This window comes from Trypanosoma theileri (assembly GCF_002087225.1).
Source record: "Trypanosoma theileri isolate Edinburgh chromosome Unknown TM35_Tth_43_V1, whole genome shotgun sequence".
In the NCBI taxonomy this organism is placed as follows: Eukaryota; Euglenozoa; class Kinetoplastea; order Trypanosomatida; family Trypanosomatidae; genus Trypanosoma; species Trypanosoma theileri.
In genome coordinates, this window is record NW_021639885.1 from 233,170 (window position 1) to 249,894 (window position 16,725).

Below are 16,725 nucleotides of genomic sequence, written 5' to 3' on the forward strand. Positions count from 1 at the left end.
ACAGACCCTTCCACCTACACTGAATGTGGGACACAATACTCATGCAGGAACACCGCAGTAGTACATATGGTCAACAAACATGGGTTCAAGAGAGCCGACGCGCTCTGGAAGATCAAATTCCCCCATGAGCCACCTCCGCCGGACATCCCGCCAGAACCTCCGCCACCTTCACAACCCCCACCTCCGGACACAACGTTACCCCGTCCCACTTCGCCTAAAGCAAAACCCCATCCGTTTGCCTGCAGTATATGTAAACGAACATTTCCGCTTCAAAATGGATTAACGCGCCACCTTAGATACATGCACAATGTCACATGCCCTGTCCCAGAGAGAAAGGGCCCGCGAGCCGAGGAACCGATTACAGAAGAGTCAGCATCCCCCTGTGACAAATGTGATATGGTAGCGCGCTCTAAAACAGGTCTCAAAGCCCATATTAGAGCAAAACAACCTGAGAACCCCAAAAAGGACGCACCTCGCCCTCAGCTCATCCCACAGCCTGCTTCACTACGATGCGAATTTTGTCTACGCGACTTCGGCAACATTAGTGGTCTCGCATGCCACAAAAAGTTTAAACATCCATCTGGAACCCCAATTGTGCCAGCAACAATACAAGTAACGTTCCCGCGCAATCAAAAACGCCAACGAGATACGTCGCCACCACAGGAGCGTGAGAGGACAGAGAAAAAGTCCAATGCGGAGTCTGCCAGAAGTTCTACGCCCACCTAGCCTCCCTCGTAATACACTGCAGAAAATTCCGTGAAGGAGAGGGTATGCCACAAACAATCGAATTCCACCAATGGGAAATACAAAACAACGAAAACAAGAGACCTTCCGGCATTAGTCTGCCCCTCATGCGGTGGTCACCAATGTATGAGTAAATCAGGCCTAACTCTACACCGAATGCCACGACACGGGTATCAACCTACCCGCGCGCACACCAGCCAACGCGACGAATGCGACGAAACAGCTCTGCATCTTTTGAGTTGCCCCGCTCTTCATCCACTGCGAGTCCAATTTGCGATAGTTGATGATGTACCCCTGATGAAACTATGTTTTTCTAAGCGATTAGCAAAATTCCTTATTGCAGTGGAGCGGAACTACATTATGCCACAGACTTCACACCCAAGAAACCCTACGCAGCCTACCTTCTTTCCCCACCTCTCTAAAATAAGCGACGGGCACGACCATGGAAACCTTGATAGAAGAGTAAGTTCAAGACGTCTGTCGGCGACCAAAGAAGCAACAAAATAAATAGGAGTTCATTGAGGCCAATCTATTACAAGAAATAAATAAAAAAATAGAAAAAGGAGACTGGAGGACGGGTTCTGGGTAAGAAAAGTGAGAGTAGAGAAATCTGGTAGGGTTTACTCGATCTGATTTCTCGTAGACTGGTTCTCTCGTTTGGGAACGGGCTACAACAAAAATCATATTACAAGAGCTTGAGGGTCCTATAAAATGAAGGGATCTTCTTCTTCGGAGCCACTCTCGAAAGTCGGTAATTAGGTGCTCTACGGTGTACGGTTGATAGCCGTACCATTGGAGTAATATCCATAAAAACACGAAGAACAGAAAGAAAAACGTATTGTGGTGGTGTGGAGGATAGAAGGGGATATATGTTTGATCGTACCCTCCTAATACACACCATGGAGTAGGGGACGTGTGTGTGTGTTGATGTTTTTTTTTTGCTGATAATGATGTGGGAGAAGAGGAGGTGAACCGACATTCTGAGGGAAAAGATAAAATAATAATAATAAGGATAAATAAAGAGGTAATATGTTTGTGAGAGAGTAATTGTGTGTTGCCTCTGTTTGTAAAGAGTGGCATGGTATTACAGTGATGTATGCAGTCATTTTTGTTATGGTTGTGGGTGAGTGGGTTTTAGATTCCAATTGTGGTGTTGGTATAAATATTATGGTGATGCATTGGTTTATTTTCTTTTTTTTCCCTTTGGAAGTGTGTTGATTATTGTGCAGTCTCTTTGTTTTGCTGATGATTTATGGTATTGTTTTTGTATGTTGCCGGGCGTACACTGTGTTTTTGGTGTATTTTGGTGTTCGAGCTGCCTGGTAATGATTTTATTATAATGAGAATACAGACACACTTTGTGTGTATGAATACCGAGTAAGATATTGGAGTGTGTGTAGAGACGTTTGTTTAATATTGTTTTGATACCATTTGTTTTCCACTTTTTCTAAATTCAAGGTGTTGTTTCAATATCTGTGTAACTCTGGGTGTGTTTTATTGTGTGAGTGGTTTATTGTTGTTCCCCTCATTGGGTTGTGTTTAATTGCTGTTGTGATATGTATTCTCTCTCTCTCTTTCTGTGTTGTTGTGTACTGTTCGCCTTGTGTGTTAAATGTGCGTCTCTTTTCTCCTTTTCCTCTTCTTCCTTTTTACCACAGATCCAAACAACTCACAGTGACAATCATGACAACGATGTTCGTCCAACTGCGCCGTGTGGTGTACCTGTTGGTACTTCTGCAGTGCTGTGTGTATGTGGCATGTAAGGAGGGTGAGGATCGTAATGTTGACGTTGACGAGTTTCTCAAGAACTACAACCCTAACGACCGCGAAATGGAGCGAGCGGCCGAAAAAGTGCAATTGTATACGAATGCCGCAGACAGGATGCTCGGAGAGGGGCGGACCACTTTGTTGGTATGGAAAAAGAAGGTGGATTCGTGTAATGATACGCGCTTAAGTGTCAAAAAAGCAACGGATGCAGTGGTTGGGCTCGCAAATGAGATGAAGCTGTACACGGATCCTGCTGGCAAAGGTGAAAAAAGGGGATATGTTCTGAAGAGTGGTGTCAAAGGTGAAGCGTTGTTGTTGTTGGTGGACAAGATCAAAAAAGTACTGGGAGGAAAGGATGACGCGCCCAACGAGACAGAAAAATCAATCGACTATGCGAACGTCGCAGGAAAAGCTTGTTTGACATCGCTGATGAACATGGAGGACGTCCTGAACAACCTCAACAGTAGTCGTGGGGGATTATTATCATTTGGTGAAGAAGATGTAAGAAAGAATCAAACTTTGGCGGTGCTCCTTGAACGAAGCAAGAATGTACACGAAGAGTTGATCCAGCTCCAGAACGATACCAACAAAGAGAGACTACGTGCCGCTCAGGCCGTGTCTGATGCCCGGGAGCAGATAAAAGCGTGGAATGGAGCAATGACTGAACTTAAACTTATGGGTGCTGTAGGTGAGGCGCGCGGAGATCAGCTAAATGGACTCGGGGGTTCGAGGGAGAAGATAGTTGAAGGCTTGAAAACCATTAAGGAGTCAAGTACGGACAGATTAGAGAAATTCAAGGACTTTCGCATGGAGGATAACAAGAAGAACAGGAAAGGCGATGCCGTTAAGGAAATTAACGCTACGGTGATAGAGGCAAATACAACGGAGATGGGCCGCATCGCGGAGCAAAGAAGAAAGGAGGAGGAAGATAGAGTAAGAAGAGCTGAAGAGGAAGCAAGACGGGGTGCGGAGGAAAAAGCGAGAAAGGCTCAAGAAGAAGCAAGACGGGTTGCGCAGGAAGAGCGGCAAAAGCAGGCCGCAGCTGAGGCGCAAAGAGCAAAGGAAGAACAGGAGAGAAGAAAAAGGGAGGAACAGGCCAAGAGGGAAAAAGAAGAGCAAGCCAAGAAGGAAAGAGAAGAAAAAGCGAAAAGGGATGCGGAGGAAGAGTCGAAAAGGATTGCAGAAGAGAAGGCGAAGAATGCGGCCAAAAAGAAGAAAGATGGAGCCGTCACTCCCTTTTTGATGCACGGACCCTTGTTCTTGCTTCTGATGTGTGTGTTGGGTTGCACTCTCGTGTGTTGATCGGTGTTCCCATGACACAACTGCACAGTTAACCCTTATTTGAGTGGATATTGATGCATTGTGAGGGTGCTGTTCTTTTTGGTTGAATTTTAATGTTCCTTTTTTCAGTTCGATAAATCTCTTGTTTGCATTTTTTGCTGAACAAATCTATTGGACTCCCTATGGCACTCATCACATGACAAACCATCATTTTGTAAGGGAAGTGTCCTCTTTGTTTGTTTGTAGGCTTTGTCTGGGCTCTGTGTTGCCGCCGTTTACTTTGTCCTCCTGGTGATGTGTGTGTGTGTTCCGTGATATTAATAACTATTGCTTTTACCCATGGGAATGGGATACAATCCCGATGTGTTTTAATTACCGTGACTGAAATGTGAGGAATGGTGGGAGGTTCAAGACACACAAACACGCACACTACCAACCCTCCTTCTCCTTGTGTGTGTGTGTGTGGACTGGTCATCATGTGTGCATCATTCCCACTGCTCGCCCTGTACGAAAGACACACACACCTACTGTTGGGAATTTTGTTCTTGCCTCCTGAACATATTCACATGGTGATCACGGCTTTCTTTTTGTTTTGTTTTCATTATTTTGCTTTTCCTTGTGGGTGTGTGTTTCATTATAATTTCATGGCACGTTGTGTGCAGCTGTGTGTTTCTCTCTTGCGTTTCCAATACACCTTGTGTATCTTGTGTGTTCATTTTTATGGGATGATTCTTTTTTTTCATTATATACAAACTGCTGCACGGACATCAAGAATAAAGATATGGGTACGGCACGTTCAGTACAGAATGATTTTCCGTTGTTAACCTTGGAGTGGATTGGACTGTGTCCAGGCATCGCAGCCACATTAAGTAATGAATTTCCTTTCTTTTCCTTTTACATCTTTGCTCTATTATTGTGTCTGCCTCACGCAGTCGCTCCTTTTTTTTTACATTTTTATTTTGGTATAAGGATTGGTGGGTTGTAGAGGTGTTTGAGTGTGCCCCTCTGTTGTGTGTTCCTTTGTGTGTTTGGGTTGCTACTCGCACCACCCACGTAATGAAAACACATTTCTTTGTTCTCACCTTCTCTCTCGGTGGTGTCACTCACAGCATTGCCACGAACATATTTCTTCCCTTGTGGTGTGTGTTGTTTGTGGTGTGGCTTGCTTGAGTGACTGCAGCCTGCGGGGAGGTGGACTGAGACTGGTCCGCTTCGGCTTCACGTAATGGGCTTGTTTTCTTTCATTTTGGGATTGAGTTGATGTGCTGGTGTGGGTGAATGTTTTTCTCTGATGGGAGTGGCAGCTGTGATTATTGTATTGTAAGTGCTTTGTGTACTGTTGTTGTTGTTCTTTTCTTGTGTTTTTCTTTTCCTCTCTGTGGGTGTGTGACTCCGTGTGCATTTTAGGGAATGCCGTAGTGCCTCTCTGACATGAGCATGTGAGACTGTCATTGTGTGTGTGTGCACTGTGAGTGGGAAGGACAACGTTGTGTTGCTGGACCACTCCACTGCGGCCTCTGTGGGGTTTGTGTGTGAGCGACTGGAGTGGAGGTGTGGTTCCTTTACGCTAGTCCACTGCCCTGCGGTGCGATTGGGGCCACGCGCATGAATGGGGTAATGAGAATCCCTCTGTCCCGAGTTACTATCTAGCGAAACGACAGTCAAGGGGAACGGACTTGAGGGGCTAAGCGGGGAAAGAAAGGAGACCCTGTTGAGTTTGACTCCAGTCTGGCTCTGGAGTGGTTGGTCGGTGGCATGTACTTGGTACTGTCATCACTTTATAATTTGGTTCACATAATTTATATATGTGTACTAGTGTGAGATTGTGAAGTGGGATCTCGCAGGTATCGTGAGGGAAGTGTATGGGGTAGTACGAGAGGAACTCCCATGCCGTGCCTCTGGTTTCTGGAGTTTGTCGAACGGCAAGTGCTCCGACGCTATCGCACGGTGGTTCTCGGCTGAACGCCTCTAAGCCGGAAGAAGCCAATCCCAAGACCAGATGCCCATTTTATATCACTATATATAACCAAAACTATGTGTGTACGTTATCAGCTAACGTGTATGTGGTATGCACGTGCGTGACTGTCTTGGGGAAAAGTAGACCTCCGTGGTCGCGGCTTTTCAGGACAAGACGGGCTACACCAAATCTAGGATGTGTTTGGCTTCTGCGTTTTTCGTTACAGCCTTCGCGGTCCTCTCCTATCCGGGAGCTTGAGGAAGTTTTCTTACTGTTTTTCAAAAAATAAACACTCTATCGAATCGCCATCCAAATCATCTGGTGGGCTCTGCCAGCCTTTGAGGCGCCAAGTATCTTCATGATCACAAGACACTCTTTTTGAAAACAAAGAAAACGTGTGCCTGGCAGCGTTGCGTTTTTATGCGCAGCTCTCTCAGTGTTCAACTCTTGCGTTCGGGGGAAGGGCATTCCCCAAACGCGAAGGTTCGTGGCGGCGTAGGGCAATATACGGACGCGCCTAGAAGCTCATCTTGAAATGGATCGCACCCCAAACGCAACGGCGTTGGTCGAAATTCCTGTCTGAGGACAGTTGCGGCGCGGCATGCGCTCCAAAAACACGCACGCCACAGCAACACACGACACAAACACAACCACTTTGCGCCCCTCTCCAAACGAGAGAACACATGCGTGGGCTGGCATGAGCGGCGTGCTTCGCTTCGGCGGGGCTCGGAGAGGGGCACTTTACGTCCCGGGGCGCTGAACCTTGAGGCGTGAAATATCATGCTCAGGGACTTTGAACTTGAGAGAAAAAGAAGAGTGAGGATGAGGAAAAAAAAGGGATGAAACCCGGCAACCAGTCTACGTGCGCAATGCTCGAGGCTCATTGTCGGGTTTTGCCCGTTTCTTTCTTTTTTTATCCCTCACCCCAAGAAGGGAGAGGAGAGAACACACGACCTCCACAACCCAAGGCGGGCGGCCAACTTGTCAGCGTCTTGTGCGCAACAAGAAAAAGAGGGGTGGGGGGTGGCTCCCTGGGGTGTTTCACTTATAAAATGAGTGGGGTTGGGAATAGTGGAAAACTCTTGCTTTCCCTACTTCAACGCTGGCGAAGGTGGGTTTGAAAGGTATTCCGCAAAGATGACCCTTCCCCGTTCCCCTCGTGACATGGTGTGGCCATTCAACCGCACCTTTTACTCGGTGGCACGTTGCGCCATGAACAAAAAGAACGTGAGGGTGAGTCCTTCCTTCCCTATGATAAAGGCAAATTCTGCTATGGTGATGTTAAGGCGTTCCCCTACTGCCATGTGTGGTGTGAAAAAGGAAATCCATGGGAAATGCAGAAAAGGGGTGAAATCCAAACAGAACATTTTGTCCCATAAGTATTTTGGTTTTTTAGGAGAGTCCTAAGAATGCATGGAGTACGTTTGCTTTCCATGAATATATTCAAGTGCTTAACCATGACGCCAAGATAAGTTAGCACCCGATTACCAAAGTCTTTTTAAATGGCGATATGTTGAAATATTGCAATCTGTAAAGAAAGAAGAAAAGAAGAAGATTGCCACACTGACGTCGGCTTCTGCCCTAAGCGACGCTGATGCAAACAAAAGTGCTTTGTGTCATTTTTTGGCGTAGGAAGATTGAGTAGTAAACGATCATGCCCATATTTACCAACAGAATCCTCCATGGCGTTCTTCGGGGCAGTGTTTTTGGATGCGTGCGGGGTTCGCCATTACCTGGGATGTTGTTGTTGTTGTTGTTGCCTCTGCTTCCCCCCGAACCAAAAACTTCGAATTGAAGAAATAGTGGCGATAGAAAATGTCATGTTATCTTATTGCGAAGCAAGAAACGTGAGGATAAAAAAAAAACCTTTTACCAGCAAAGAATCCCTTAAATATAAAAAGCGTCGTGGGTGGTGGTGATGGTGTTCTTCCACTGTGGTTCACGCGTCTTCAGCAGAAAAGAGAGATATTACCACAGTGAGGCAGAATCATTGTGTTCGATATTTATATAAACGCAGGAATCAAAACCATAAAGCTAGACTTTTGAATGATTCTGTGACCAATAAGAGTGACGTTATGTTTTTCTTTTATTTTATTTATAACTTTCATGGGGTTTGCGAGGGGTAGGAATTGTACAGAAACAGATCCTTGGTAATGAGGGCCGTCCCGCCGTGGTGCCAAGGTGGAGTAGATGAATTTATTCAAAGAAACCAAATGCACTCACTAAATGTTTGAAGTGGGTGGTTTCCTTAAAAACCAAATTCTTTTTTATTTTTTATTTTTAATACATGCGTTCTTAGGGATGCCATTCCCCTTGGTGACGTTTGGCCATCGAAAGGTGGAACCAAGGTCCATTATCCCTTATTCTTTCGAGGGAAGCCATGGGCCAGCAAATTCTCTTCTTGAGAGTTTACGGGTTCATAAGCTACAAACGTCATACAGCACCGGGGTCAGCAGAGTCGTGCTAGGACAAAACTTTATCCAAGAAGATCCTGGGGTGCGTATCAGTGTGCCATCAGCAGCAGTTTCTTTTACATATTTCACTTTAGTGTGAATGCTGCTAAAAAAGGAGTGACAGGGACCCTAGAGATAGTAACAATTATGCCCTCTAGTGGCGGAAATTAGATTTGGCCGTTGAGGTGACTCAGAGAGGCGAAAAAAACCATGTTTTGCCACCTACGAGATCCATTATAATTTCATTACCAATGCGTACTCCCCATGCCCAACGGTAGTAAAAAAAAAATAATATAAAAAACAAATTGTATTTATGTATATTTATGTATTATTCTTGATGACCCGTTCCATTGGAGTAACATCCATAAAGCCACGAAGAACAGAAAAAAAAACGTGGTGGTGTGATGTGAGGTACTTTTTGGTGGGGGATGGAAGGGGATATGTATGATCGTGCCCTCCTAATTCACACCATGGATTAAGGGACGTGTTTGTGGTTGGGTGGTTTTTTTTTTTTTTTTGGTGATTATGTTGTGGGAGAAGAAGAGGAGGCGAACCAGCATTCTGAGGGAAAAATAAAATAATAATAGTAATAGGGATAAATAAAGAGGTAATGTGTGTGTGTGAGAGAGTAATTGTGTGTTGCCTCTGTTTGTAAAGAGTGGCATGGTATTACAGTGATGTATGCAGTCATTTTTGTTATGGTTGTGGGTGAGTGGGTTTTAGATTCCAATTGTGGTGTTGGTATAAATATTATGGTGATGTATTGGTTTTCTTTCTCTTTTTCTGTTTGGTGGTGTGTTGATTATTGTACAGTCCCTTTGTTTTGCTGATTATATTTTTGTGGTATTGTTTTTGTTTGTTGCCAGGCGCACTGTGTTTTTGGTGTATTTTGGTGTTCAAACTGCCTGGTAATAGTTTTATTACAATGAGAATACAGACACACTTTGTGTATGAATACCGAGTAAGATATTGGAGTGTGTGTAGAGACGTTTGTTTAATATTGTTTTGATACCATTTGTTTTCCACTTCTTCTAAATTCAAGGTGTTGTTTCAATATCTGTGTAACTCTGGGTGTGTTTTATTATGTGAGTGGTTTACTGTTGTTCCCCTCATTGGGTTGTGTTTGATTGCTGATGTGATGTGTATTCTCTCTCTCTTTCTGTGTTGCTGTGTACTCACTGCATTGTGGGTCAAATGTGTGTCTACTTTTCTCCTTTTCTTCTTTTTCCTTGTTACCACAGACCCAAGCAACTCACAGTGACAATCATGGCAACGATGTTCGTCCATCTGCGCCGTTTAGTGTACCTATTGGTACTTCTGCAGTGTTGTGTTTGCGTGGTCCGTGCAGATGATGCCGAAAAAACGACGGCAGTAAATTTTTTAACGAAGTGGGCGGATGAGTCGGAGAAGCATCTTGCGGAAGGAAAGAGCTATCAATTGGTGTGGAATACCACAGTGGGGTTTTGCGATGAGAGAGCTGATAAAGCCAGGAAAGCTGCCGAGAAAACGGAGAAACTCGTTGAGGGGATTGCTGCCGAAAAAAACAAACAAAAGGGTGCTAATGTTACCGGAAAAAATCTTCCTGTTTCCCCAGAGCTGGTTCAACTCGTGGAGAACGTTTCGGCGGAGTTAGATAATGATATGCGTGTGTTTGGGGAGGCGATGGGTACAGTCGAGAAGGCAAGGAATTTGGTTACGTGGAGTTCTGGCGCGATTCAGAATATGCAAGATAAGTTGGTGAGTCAAAACGGACACAGGGTGCATTATACGGGAGTGCTAGAGGAAGTACCTGAAGATAAAAGAACGGAGGAACAACAGCTCCTTATTGAAAGGAGCAAGAGAGTGTATAAAGAAATGGATGAGGTATATCAGCATCTCCAAGTGATCAAGAAAAAAAGTGTCGCCTGCACGAGAGAAACAAATCAGCTTGTGATGGAAACGAAGAACAAGATGCTCAGAACGAAGGAACTGTTCGAGGGGCTGAAACAACATGTTGAGGTGAAGAGTAAGGGGGTCGAAGAGAAGGTGAATCTCTACGACCAAGAAGTTAAGAAATCGCTGGAAAAAGAATTGCCAGAGGATGTTACTTTTGAGCAAGCGAAAGGAAAGGAGGTTATGGTCGGTCGTGCGTCTAATAGTACGATTGGTGGGGCGGCCACTCTGGCACGTGAGAACAGAACAGTTGAAACAACCGAACTATGGGAGAAATTGGGGGCGGAAAAGATAAAAGAAGAGGGACGTTTGAAGCAAAAAAAGGTGGAGGAGGAACGGGAACTAAAGAAACGCATTGAAGAAAGGAAGCTGGCTGCGGAACGCAGGAGACAGGAGGAAGAATGGCAAAAACAGGCGGCAGCTGCAGAGGCGCAAAGAGTAAGGAAAGAACAGGAGAGAAAGAAAAGAGAAGAACAAGCAAAGAAGGAAAGGGACGAGAAAGCGAAAAGGGAAGCCGAGGAAGAGGCGAAACGGGCAGCAGAAAAGTTGAGACAGGAGGCGGCACAAAAAGCCAAGGAAGAAGCAGAAAAGACGAAGAAGGACAAGAACAAGAAGGATGGCAGCAGCAGTCCTGCATTGATGCACGGTTCCTTGATTCTTCTTGTCCTCTCTGTATTGGGTTACACTCTCGTGTGCTAAGCGGTGTTCCCATGACACAGTTGCAAGTTAACCTTTGTTTGAGTGGATATGGATGCATTGTAAGGGCACTGTTCTTATTTGGTTGAATTTTAATGTTACTTCTTTTTTCAGTTTGATAAATCTTTTGTTTGCATTTTTTTATGCTAAACACATCTATTGGACTCCCTATGGCACTCATCACATGACAAACCATCATTTTGTAAGGGAAGTGTCCTCTTTGTTTGTTTGTAGGCTTTGTCTGGGCTCTGTGTTGCCGCCGTTTACTTTGTCCTCCTGGTGATGTGTGTGTGTGTTCCGTGATATTAATAACTATTGCTTTTACCCATGGGAATGGGATACAATCCCGATGTGTTTTAATTACCGTGACTGAAATGTGAGGAATGGTGGGAGGTTCAAGACACACAAACACGCACACTACCAACCCTCCTTCTCTTTGTGTGTGTGTGTGTGGACTGGTCATCATGTGTGCATCATTCCCACTGCTCGCCCTGTACGAAAGACACACACACACCTACTGCAGGGAATTGTGTTCTTGCCTCCTGAACATATTCACATGGTGATCACGGCTTTTTCTTTTCTTGTTTGTTTTCATTTTATTGTTTTTTCCCTTGTGTGTGTGTTTCATTATAATTTCATTGCACATTGTGTGCAGCTGTGTGTTTCTCTTTTGCGTTTCCAATACACCTTGTGTGTCTTGTGTGTTCATTTTTATGGAATGATTCTTTTTTTTCATTATATACAAACTGCTGCACGGACATCAAGAATAAAGATATGGGAACGGTATGTTCAGTACAGAATGATTTTACGTTGTTAACCTTGGGGTGGGTTGGACTGTGTCCAGACATCGCAGCCACATTAAGTGATGAATTTCTTTTTTTACTTTTCTTGCTCTATTATTGTGTCTGCCTCACGCAGTCACTCTTCTTTAGCATTTTTATTTTGGCATAAAGATTGGTGGGTTGTGGGTGTTTGAGTGCCCCTCTGTTGTGTGTTCCTTTGTGTGTTTGGGTTGCTACTCACACCGCCCACGTAATGAAAACACATTTCTTTGTTCTCACCTTCTCTCTTGGTGTTCTCACTCACAGTATTGCCACGAACATATTTGTGCTCTTGTGGTGTGTGTTGTGTGGCTTGTTTGAGTGACTGCAGCCTGCGGGGAGATGGACTGAGACTGTTCCGCTTCGGCTTCACATAATGGGTCTGTTTTTTTTGGGGGTGTTGAGTTGATGTGCTGGTGTGGGTAAATGTTTTTCTCTGATGGGAGTGGCAGCTGTGATTATTGTATTGTGAGTGCTTTGTGTACTGTTGGTATCCTGTTGTTGTTCTTTTCTTGTGTTTTTCTTTTCCTCTCTGTAGGTGTGTGGCTCCATGTGCATTTTAGGGAATTCGGCAGTGCCTCTCTGATATCAGCATGTGAGGCTGTCATTGTGTCTGTGTGCACTGTGAGTGGGAAGAACGCTTTGTGTTGCTGGATCACTCCACTGCGGCCTCTGTGGGGTTTGTGTGTAAGCGGCATGCTTTGCTTCGGCGGGGCTCGAGGGGCACTTTACGTCCCGAGGCGCTGAACCTTGAGGCCTGAAATATCATGCTCAGGGACTTTGAACTTGAGAGAAAAAGAAGAGTGAGGATGAGGAAAAGAAAGGATGAAACCCGGCAACCAGTCTAAGCGCGCAATGCTCGAGGCTCGTTGTCGGGTTTTGCCCTTTTCTTTTTTTTTATCCCTCACCCCAAGAAGGGAGAGGAGGAGAGAACACACAACCCAAGGCGGGCGGCCAACTTGTCAGCGTCTTGTGCGCAACAAGAAGAAGAGGGGTGGGGAGTGGCTCCCGGGGGTGTTTCACTTATAAAATGAGTGTGGGGTTGGGCATAGTGGAAAATTTATGCTTATCTATACTTTTTAGAACGGTACCGATCCTGTTCTTTGGCAAGTCCTATTTGCGTGACGCCGTTGTAGGGTTCTACAGCGCTCAGAAACGACGGACGCCTGTTAATTTGGTATTCGAGAACCACAAAGATACTCGGGAGTTTTTTATCACCAAATAATAAAACAGGCATGCATTGGAAAGATTTTTACCTTTACGGATTGCATACTTAGAGCTTACTGTGGGAATGGTGTGGTCTTGCTGCGTATCATTCTTAATTTGTATAATTCTTTCTTCTCATTTGTATCTGAAAAGACTTGTGTGTTAAGGTGTGGGTTTTGAAGGACCGCCTGACCCTTCCGCCTCAGCTTCGCGCGCTGGGGCGGTTTAAAGCGCTTTCAATACCTTTTTGCAAGGTAGCAACACGGTTTTATAGAGAATGGGGAGTATTTGAAACTCATCACAGTGTATTGCTGTTTTTTTTTTTCTTGATGATAGTGATAAAGAGAAAAAAAAAACTATCTATGTTTATTTATTTTTTACTTTTATTCTTTTTTATATGGAAGTGGTGGGGGAAACAAGAACTAGACTATTATTTTTAAAAGCTTGTGGAAATAATGTGCGACAGGATGCGGTTAAATAAAAGAGAGTGGTGATGTTTTTGTTTACATTTTTTTTCTTTGCCTATGATTTCTTTTTATTTTTTATCTCGAAAGGTAACCGCATTGGGAGGTAGCGGATGGGGTGATTTTCTTTTTCCGTCCCATCCACCTTCACTACCCTCCACGTGGAGGAGTCCAGTAGTGACGGGACACCCCCCAAAAAAAGACTGCTACTTTATAAGTAATCAACAGAATTGTGCATCATGGATTAGTTTTTATGATTTACATGGTTTAACGGTGAGTAAACGACTGACAGGTGTATCGCTCGGAAGGTGGTGGCATTAAGTCTAACTCTTGAAATTTTACTTTTGTCTTGTATTTTTTTCCCTCCATAGAAGAAAAAAAAAACTGAATCCAGGCGCATATTCGGAAAAAGTGTATATATATATATATGTCAGTATCAAAAAAAGAAAAGAGTGTAATAGTGGGTAGAATAAATATGAAATGGAAAGACTTTTTCAATAGTAACTCTTGCACCACAGGTTTGTGTTTGCTACTTTGAATGTCACATACTTCTTTGTATCTTCCTTTTTTTCACCTGCTTTCTGCCAAAATGATTCTTCTAAGAGACAAGAAAGTTAATATTCAGACACAGTGCCTTGAAATAACTCACTAAAATACGTAGAAATAAACACCCAGATAAAGAGATCAAGGGAGGGACGACACAACATTATTAAGGTATGAGGAAAAATAAGGCAATGTCCTGCAGAATATTCTTCGCGTTTCTTCTTATTCTGTGCTCAAGCGCCGTCCTCTCTCACGCCATGTCCTCAGAGGAGCGTCAGAGAAGCAGAGTCATACTCTTTGAACGAGGAGTGACGACAGTGCCATTCGAAGATGATAATGGGACGACATATCAAAGAAGAGTTCATTCGTTCCGTATTCCTTCCCTTATTGACGTGGATGGTGTGATGGTCGCCATCGGTGACGCCCGCTATAATACGTCTAACGACAACTCCTTTATCGAGACGGTGGTAAAGTTCAGTGCGGACAATGGGAAAACGTGGGAAACACAAATTGCAGTAAAGAACACTCGTGTGAGTAACGTTTCTCGTGTGGTGGACCCTACAGTCATCGTAAAGGGGAACAAGATTTACGTTCTTGTGGCAAGATACAACAATTCGACCAAGAACTGGGGTCAGCACTATGATGGCAAGGATTGGGAGCCTGTGTTTTCTGTTGGTGAGGTTAAGAAGACAGCGATAAATGGCAAGGTGAATGCAACGATTACATGGACCGATCCTGTCTCACTAAAATCTATTTTCCCTGAAGAGATTGCAGGAGGGCCATCAAAGCAATTCCTTGGGGGTGTAGGGGTTTCTATTGTAACAACGAACGGTGCTCTTGTGTTCCCAGTCCAGGCAATGAGTTCAATTAGGAGGACCACTGCAATGATTATGTATTCCAAAGACGATGGTGAGACATGGAAGTTCGCAAACGGTATCACTGCACTGGATTGCACTGAATCTTCTATTGTTGAGTGGGAAGGGAAGCTCATCATGAACAGTCGCGTTGACATTGGCTACCGCAAAGTCTTTGAGTCCACAGACCTGGGGGAGACATGGAAAGAAGCTGTTGGAATACTCTCCCGAGTATGGGGCAACTCACCATCACGTAAAGGACCTGGTAGCCAGATTCCTTTCATTCCTGTAACGATTAAGGGGAGCGTGTGATGTTGTTTACACACCCCCGGAATTTCAAGGGTAGATGGAACCGTGACCGACTTCATCTGTGGGTAACGGACAACAACCGCATATTTGATGTTGGTCAGATTTCCGTTGGTGATGAGAACGCTCCCTACAGTTCAGTGCTCTACAGGGGTGATAAGTTGTATTGTTTGCACGAAACTAATCTTCAGGAGAATTACAGTCTTATCTTTGTGGAGCTAAAAGAAGAACTGAACTTGATCAAGTCAGTGGTGAAGACCTGGATCGAGCAGGACAAGAAGTTCTCAGACATTTGCACCCCAGTCAACCCAAAGACACAGGCTGGTGCAAGTGACTGCGGCTTCCCGTTCCCCACTGCTGGGCTTGTTGGCTTCCTTTCCGATGGGGGGTGACGGTAAACAGTGGAAGGACGCATACCGCTGTGTGAACGCTAGCGTGAAAAATGCTGAGAAGGTTCCCAATGGTATGAAATTCAAGGGAGTTGGTGCAGGGGCAATTTGGCCAGTAGGCGAGCAGGGACAGAACCAGCGATACCATTTTGCAAACTACATGTTTACGCTGGTAGCAACGGTACAAATCATTGAGCTACCAGAAGTCGGCAACCCAGTCCCACTATTGGGAGTGAGCTTGGATGAGGCTGGTGGCAAGAAGCTTCTGGGACTCTCATTTAACAGCGACCAGCAGTGGAACCCAATATGCGGGAAGATTGAAACCGCACCTAACGGATCGTGGGAACTGAACAAGGCATACCAGGTGGCACTCACTTTTCAGGACGGAGTGGGTTCGATCTATGTTGATGGAGAGCCCTTGGCAGGCTCAGGGGAGAAGCTTCAGTACGATACAAGGTCCCTCGTTGTTTCACACTTCTACATTGGTGGATATGGAACCAGTGAACTGGAGACGGATGGCCATGTAACAGTGACAAACGTTCTTTTATACAACAGACAACTGAACCAGAGCGAACTCAAAACCTTGTTCTTGGCCAGGGATCAAATTGCAGATAACACCTGGGGTGTTGATGACGATTCTTCTACTTCTGGTAGTAGTAGTGAGTCATCTGCACCTGAGGAGGCGTCATCTTCTGAGTCTCACAATACAGAAGAGTGGGATAGTTTAGAAACCGATGGATCGACACTCTGTTTTGGGGTTAATTATTTTTCAATGATGCTTCTACCGTTACTAACCCTGGCTCTCGTTCTATTTGACCATGGTATTTTTATCTGAAGTTTTTGCGTCCGAAGACGGTTGAATAACCCACATGAGATGATCTGTTTTTTTCTTTTGACCGCCATTTCACTCGCTGAAAAAATCCAAACATACGCTTCTCTTGGCACGTTGAGATTTCGGTATGAACTGAATGTAATAATAACGATGCCCAAATCGATTGTAGTAATATCAATTAGCTTATACACTCAATTCAATATGTTTCTGGATTTATATTCTCTTTTTGATTTGGTGTTTTTGTTTTGTTTATTGTTTACTTCCTCGCTCTTTTAACAAATAAAAACTGTAGATAGAAAAGAAAACTTTATACGTTTAAGCCACTATTCAGGTGGATTTATATTCCATTTCTGATGTATTTTTTCTTTTTGATGTTCTCACTCTTATAAAAAGTTACCGTTGGAAGTAGCAAAGAGCTTATACACTTAAACTGCTCTTCTTTGCTCATATATCTCTTTGAATATATCTCTTTGAAATTCT

General features: G+C 44.4%; 10 protein-coding genes across 10 annotated transcripts; 8 read left to right on the forward strand and 2 right to left on the reverse strand.

Annotated features, from left to right (window-relative positions):
* Window positions 1-66: 66 nt before the first annotated feature.
* On the forward strand, window positions 67-726 carry TM35_000432000 (Tbingi protein; the record flags this gene model as incomplete). Its single annotated transcript, XM_029030099.1, has 1 exon — window positions 67-726. One exon carries the CDS (start codon window positions 67-69, stop codon window positions 724-726), a length of 660 nt encoding a protein of 219 aa, XP_028878698.1.
* Window positions 727-900: 174 nt separating this feature from the next.
* On the forward strand, window positions 901-1,251 carry TM35_000432010 (Tbingi protein; the record flags this gene model as incomplete). Its single annotated transcript, XM_029030100.1, has 1 exon — window positions 901-1,251. The coding sequence occupies one exon, from the start codon at window positions 901-903 to the stop codon at window positions 1,249-1,251; it is 351 nt and encodes a 116-aa protein (XP_028878699.1).
* A 1,176-nt stretch (window positions 1,252-2,427) lies between these two features.
* TM35_000432020 (uncharacterized protein) lies at window positions 2,428-3,813 on the forward strand (the record flags this gene model as incomplete). Its single annotated transcript, XM_029030101.1, has 1 exon — window positions 2,428-3,813. One exon carries the CDS (start codon window positions 2,428-2,430, stop codon window positions 3,811-3,813), a length of 1,386 nt encoding a protein of 461 aa, XP_028878700.1.
* A 28-nt stretch (window positions 3,814-3,841) lies between these two features.
* On the reverse strand, window positions 3,842-4,267 carry TM35_000432030 (uncharacterized protein; the record flags this gene model as incomplete). The annotated part of the gene is made up of 1 exon (XM_029030102.1): window positions 3,842-4,267. The coding sequence occupies one exon, from the start codon at window positions 4,265-4,267 to the stop codon at window positions 3,842-3,844; it is 426 nt and encodes a 141-aa protein (XP_028878701.1).
* Window positions 4,268-6,189: 1,922 nt separating this feature from the next.
* Window positions 6,190-6,633, reverse strand: TM35_000432040 (uncharacterized protein; the record flags this gene model as incomplete). Its single annotated transcript, XM_029030103.1, has 1 exon — window positions 6,190-6,633. One exon carries the CDS (start codon window positions 6,631-6,633, stop codon window positions 6,190-6,192), a length of 444 nt encoding a protein of 147 aa, XP_028878702.1.
* Window positions 6,634-7,975: 1,342 nt separating this feature from the next.
* Window positions 7,976-8,302, forward strand: TM35_000432050 (uncharacterized protein; the record flags this gene model as incomplete). Its single annotated transcript, XM_029030104.1, has 1 exon — window positions 7,976-8,302. One exon carries the CDS (start codon window positions 7,976-7,978, stop codon window positions 8,300-8,302), a length of 327 nt encoding a protein of 108 aa, XP_028878703.1.
* Window positions 8,303-9,468: 1,166 nt separating this feature from the next.
* On the forward strand, window positions 9,469-10,833 carry TM35_000432060 (uncharacterized protein; the record flags this gene model as incomplete). Its single annotated transcript, XM_029030105.1, has 1 exon — window positions 9,469-10,833. The coding sequence occupies one exon, from the start codon at window positions 9,469-9,471 to the stop codon at window positions 10,831-10,833; it is 1,365 nt and encodes a 454-aa protein (XP_028878704.1).
* A 1,244-nt stretch (window positions 10,834-12,077) lies between these two features.
* TM35_000432070 (uncharacterized protein) lies at window positions 12,078-12,398 on the forward strand (the record flags this gene model as incomplete). The annotated part of the gene is made up of 1 exon (XM_029030106.1): window positions 12,078-12,398. The coding sequence occupies one exon, from the start codon at window positions 12,078-12,080 to the stop codon at window positions 12,396-12,398; it is 321 nt and encodes a 106-aa protein (XP_028878705.1).
* Window positions 12,399-14,121: 1,723 nt separating this feature from the next.
* TM35_000432080 (trans-sialidase-like protein) lies at window positions 14,122-15,030 on the forward strand (the record flags this gene model as incomplete). Its single annotated transcript, XM_029030107.1, has 1 exon — window positions 14,122-15,030. One exon carries the CDS (start codon window positions 14,122-14,124, stop codon window positions 15,028-15,030), a length of 909 nt encoding a protein of 302 aa, XP_028878706.1.
* A 459-nt stretch (window positions 15,031-15,489) lies between these two features.
* Window positions 15,490-16,248, forward strand: TM35_000432090 (trans-sialidase; the record flags this gene model as incomplete). The annotated part of the gene is made up of 1 exon (XM_029030108.1): window positions 15,490-16,248. One exon carries the CDS (start codon window positions 15,490-15,492, stop codon window positions 16,246-16,248), a length of 759 nt encoding a protein of 252 aa, XP_028878707.1.
* Window positions 16,249-16,725: the final 477 nt, after the last annotated feature.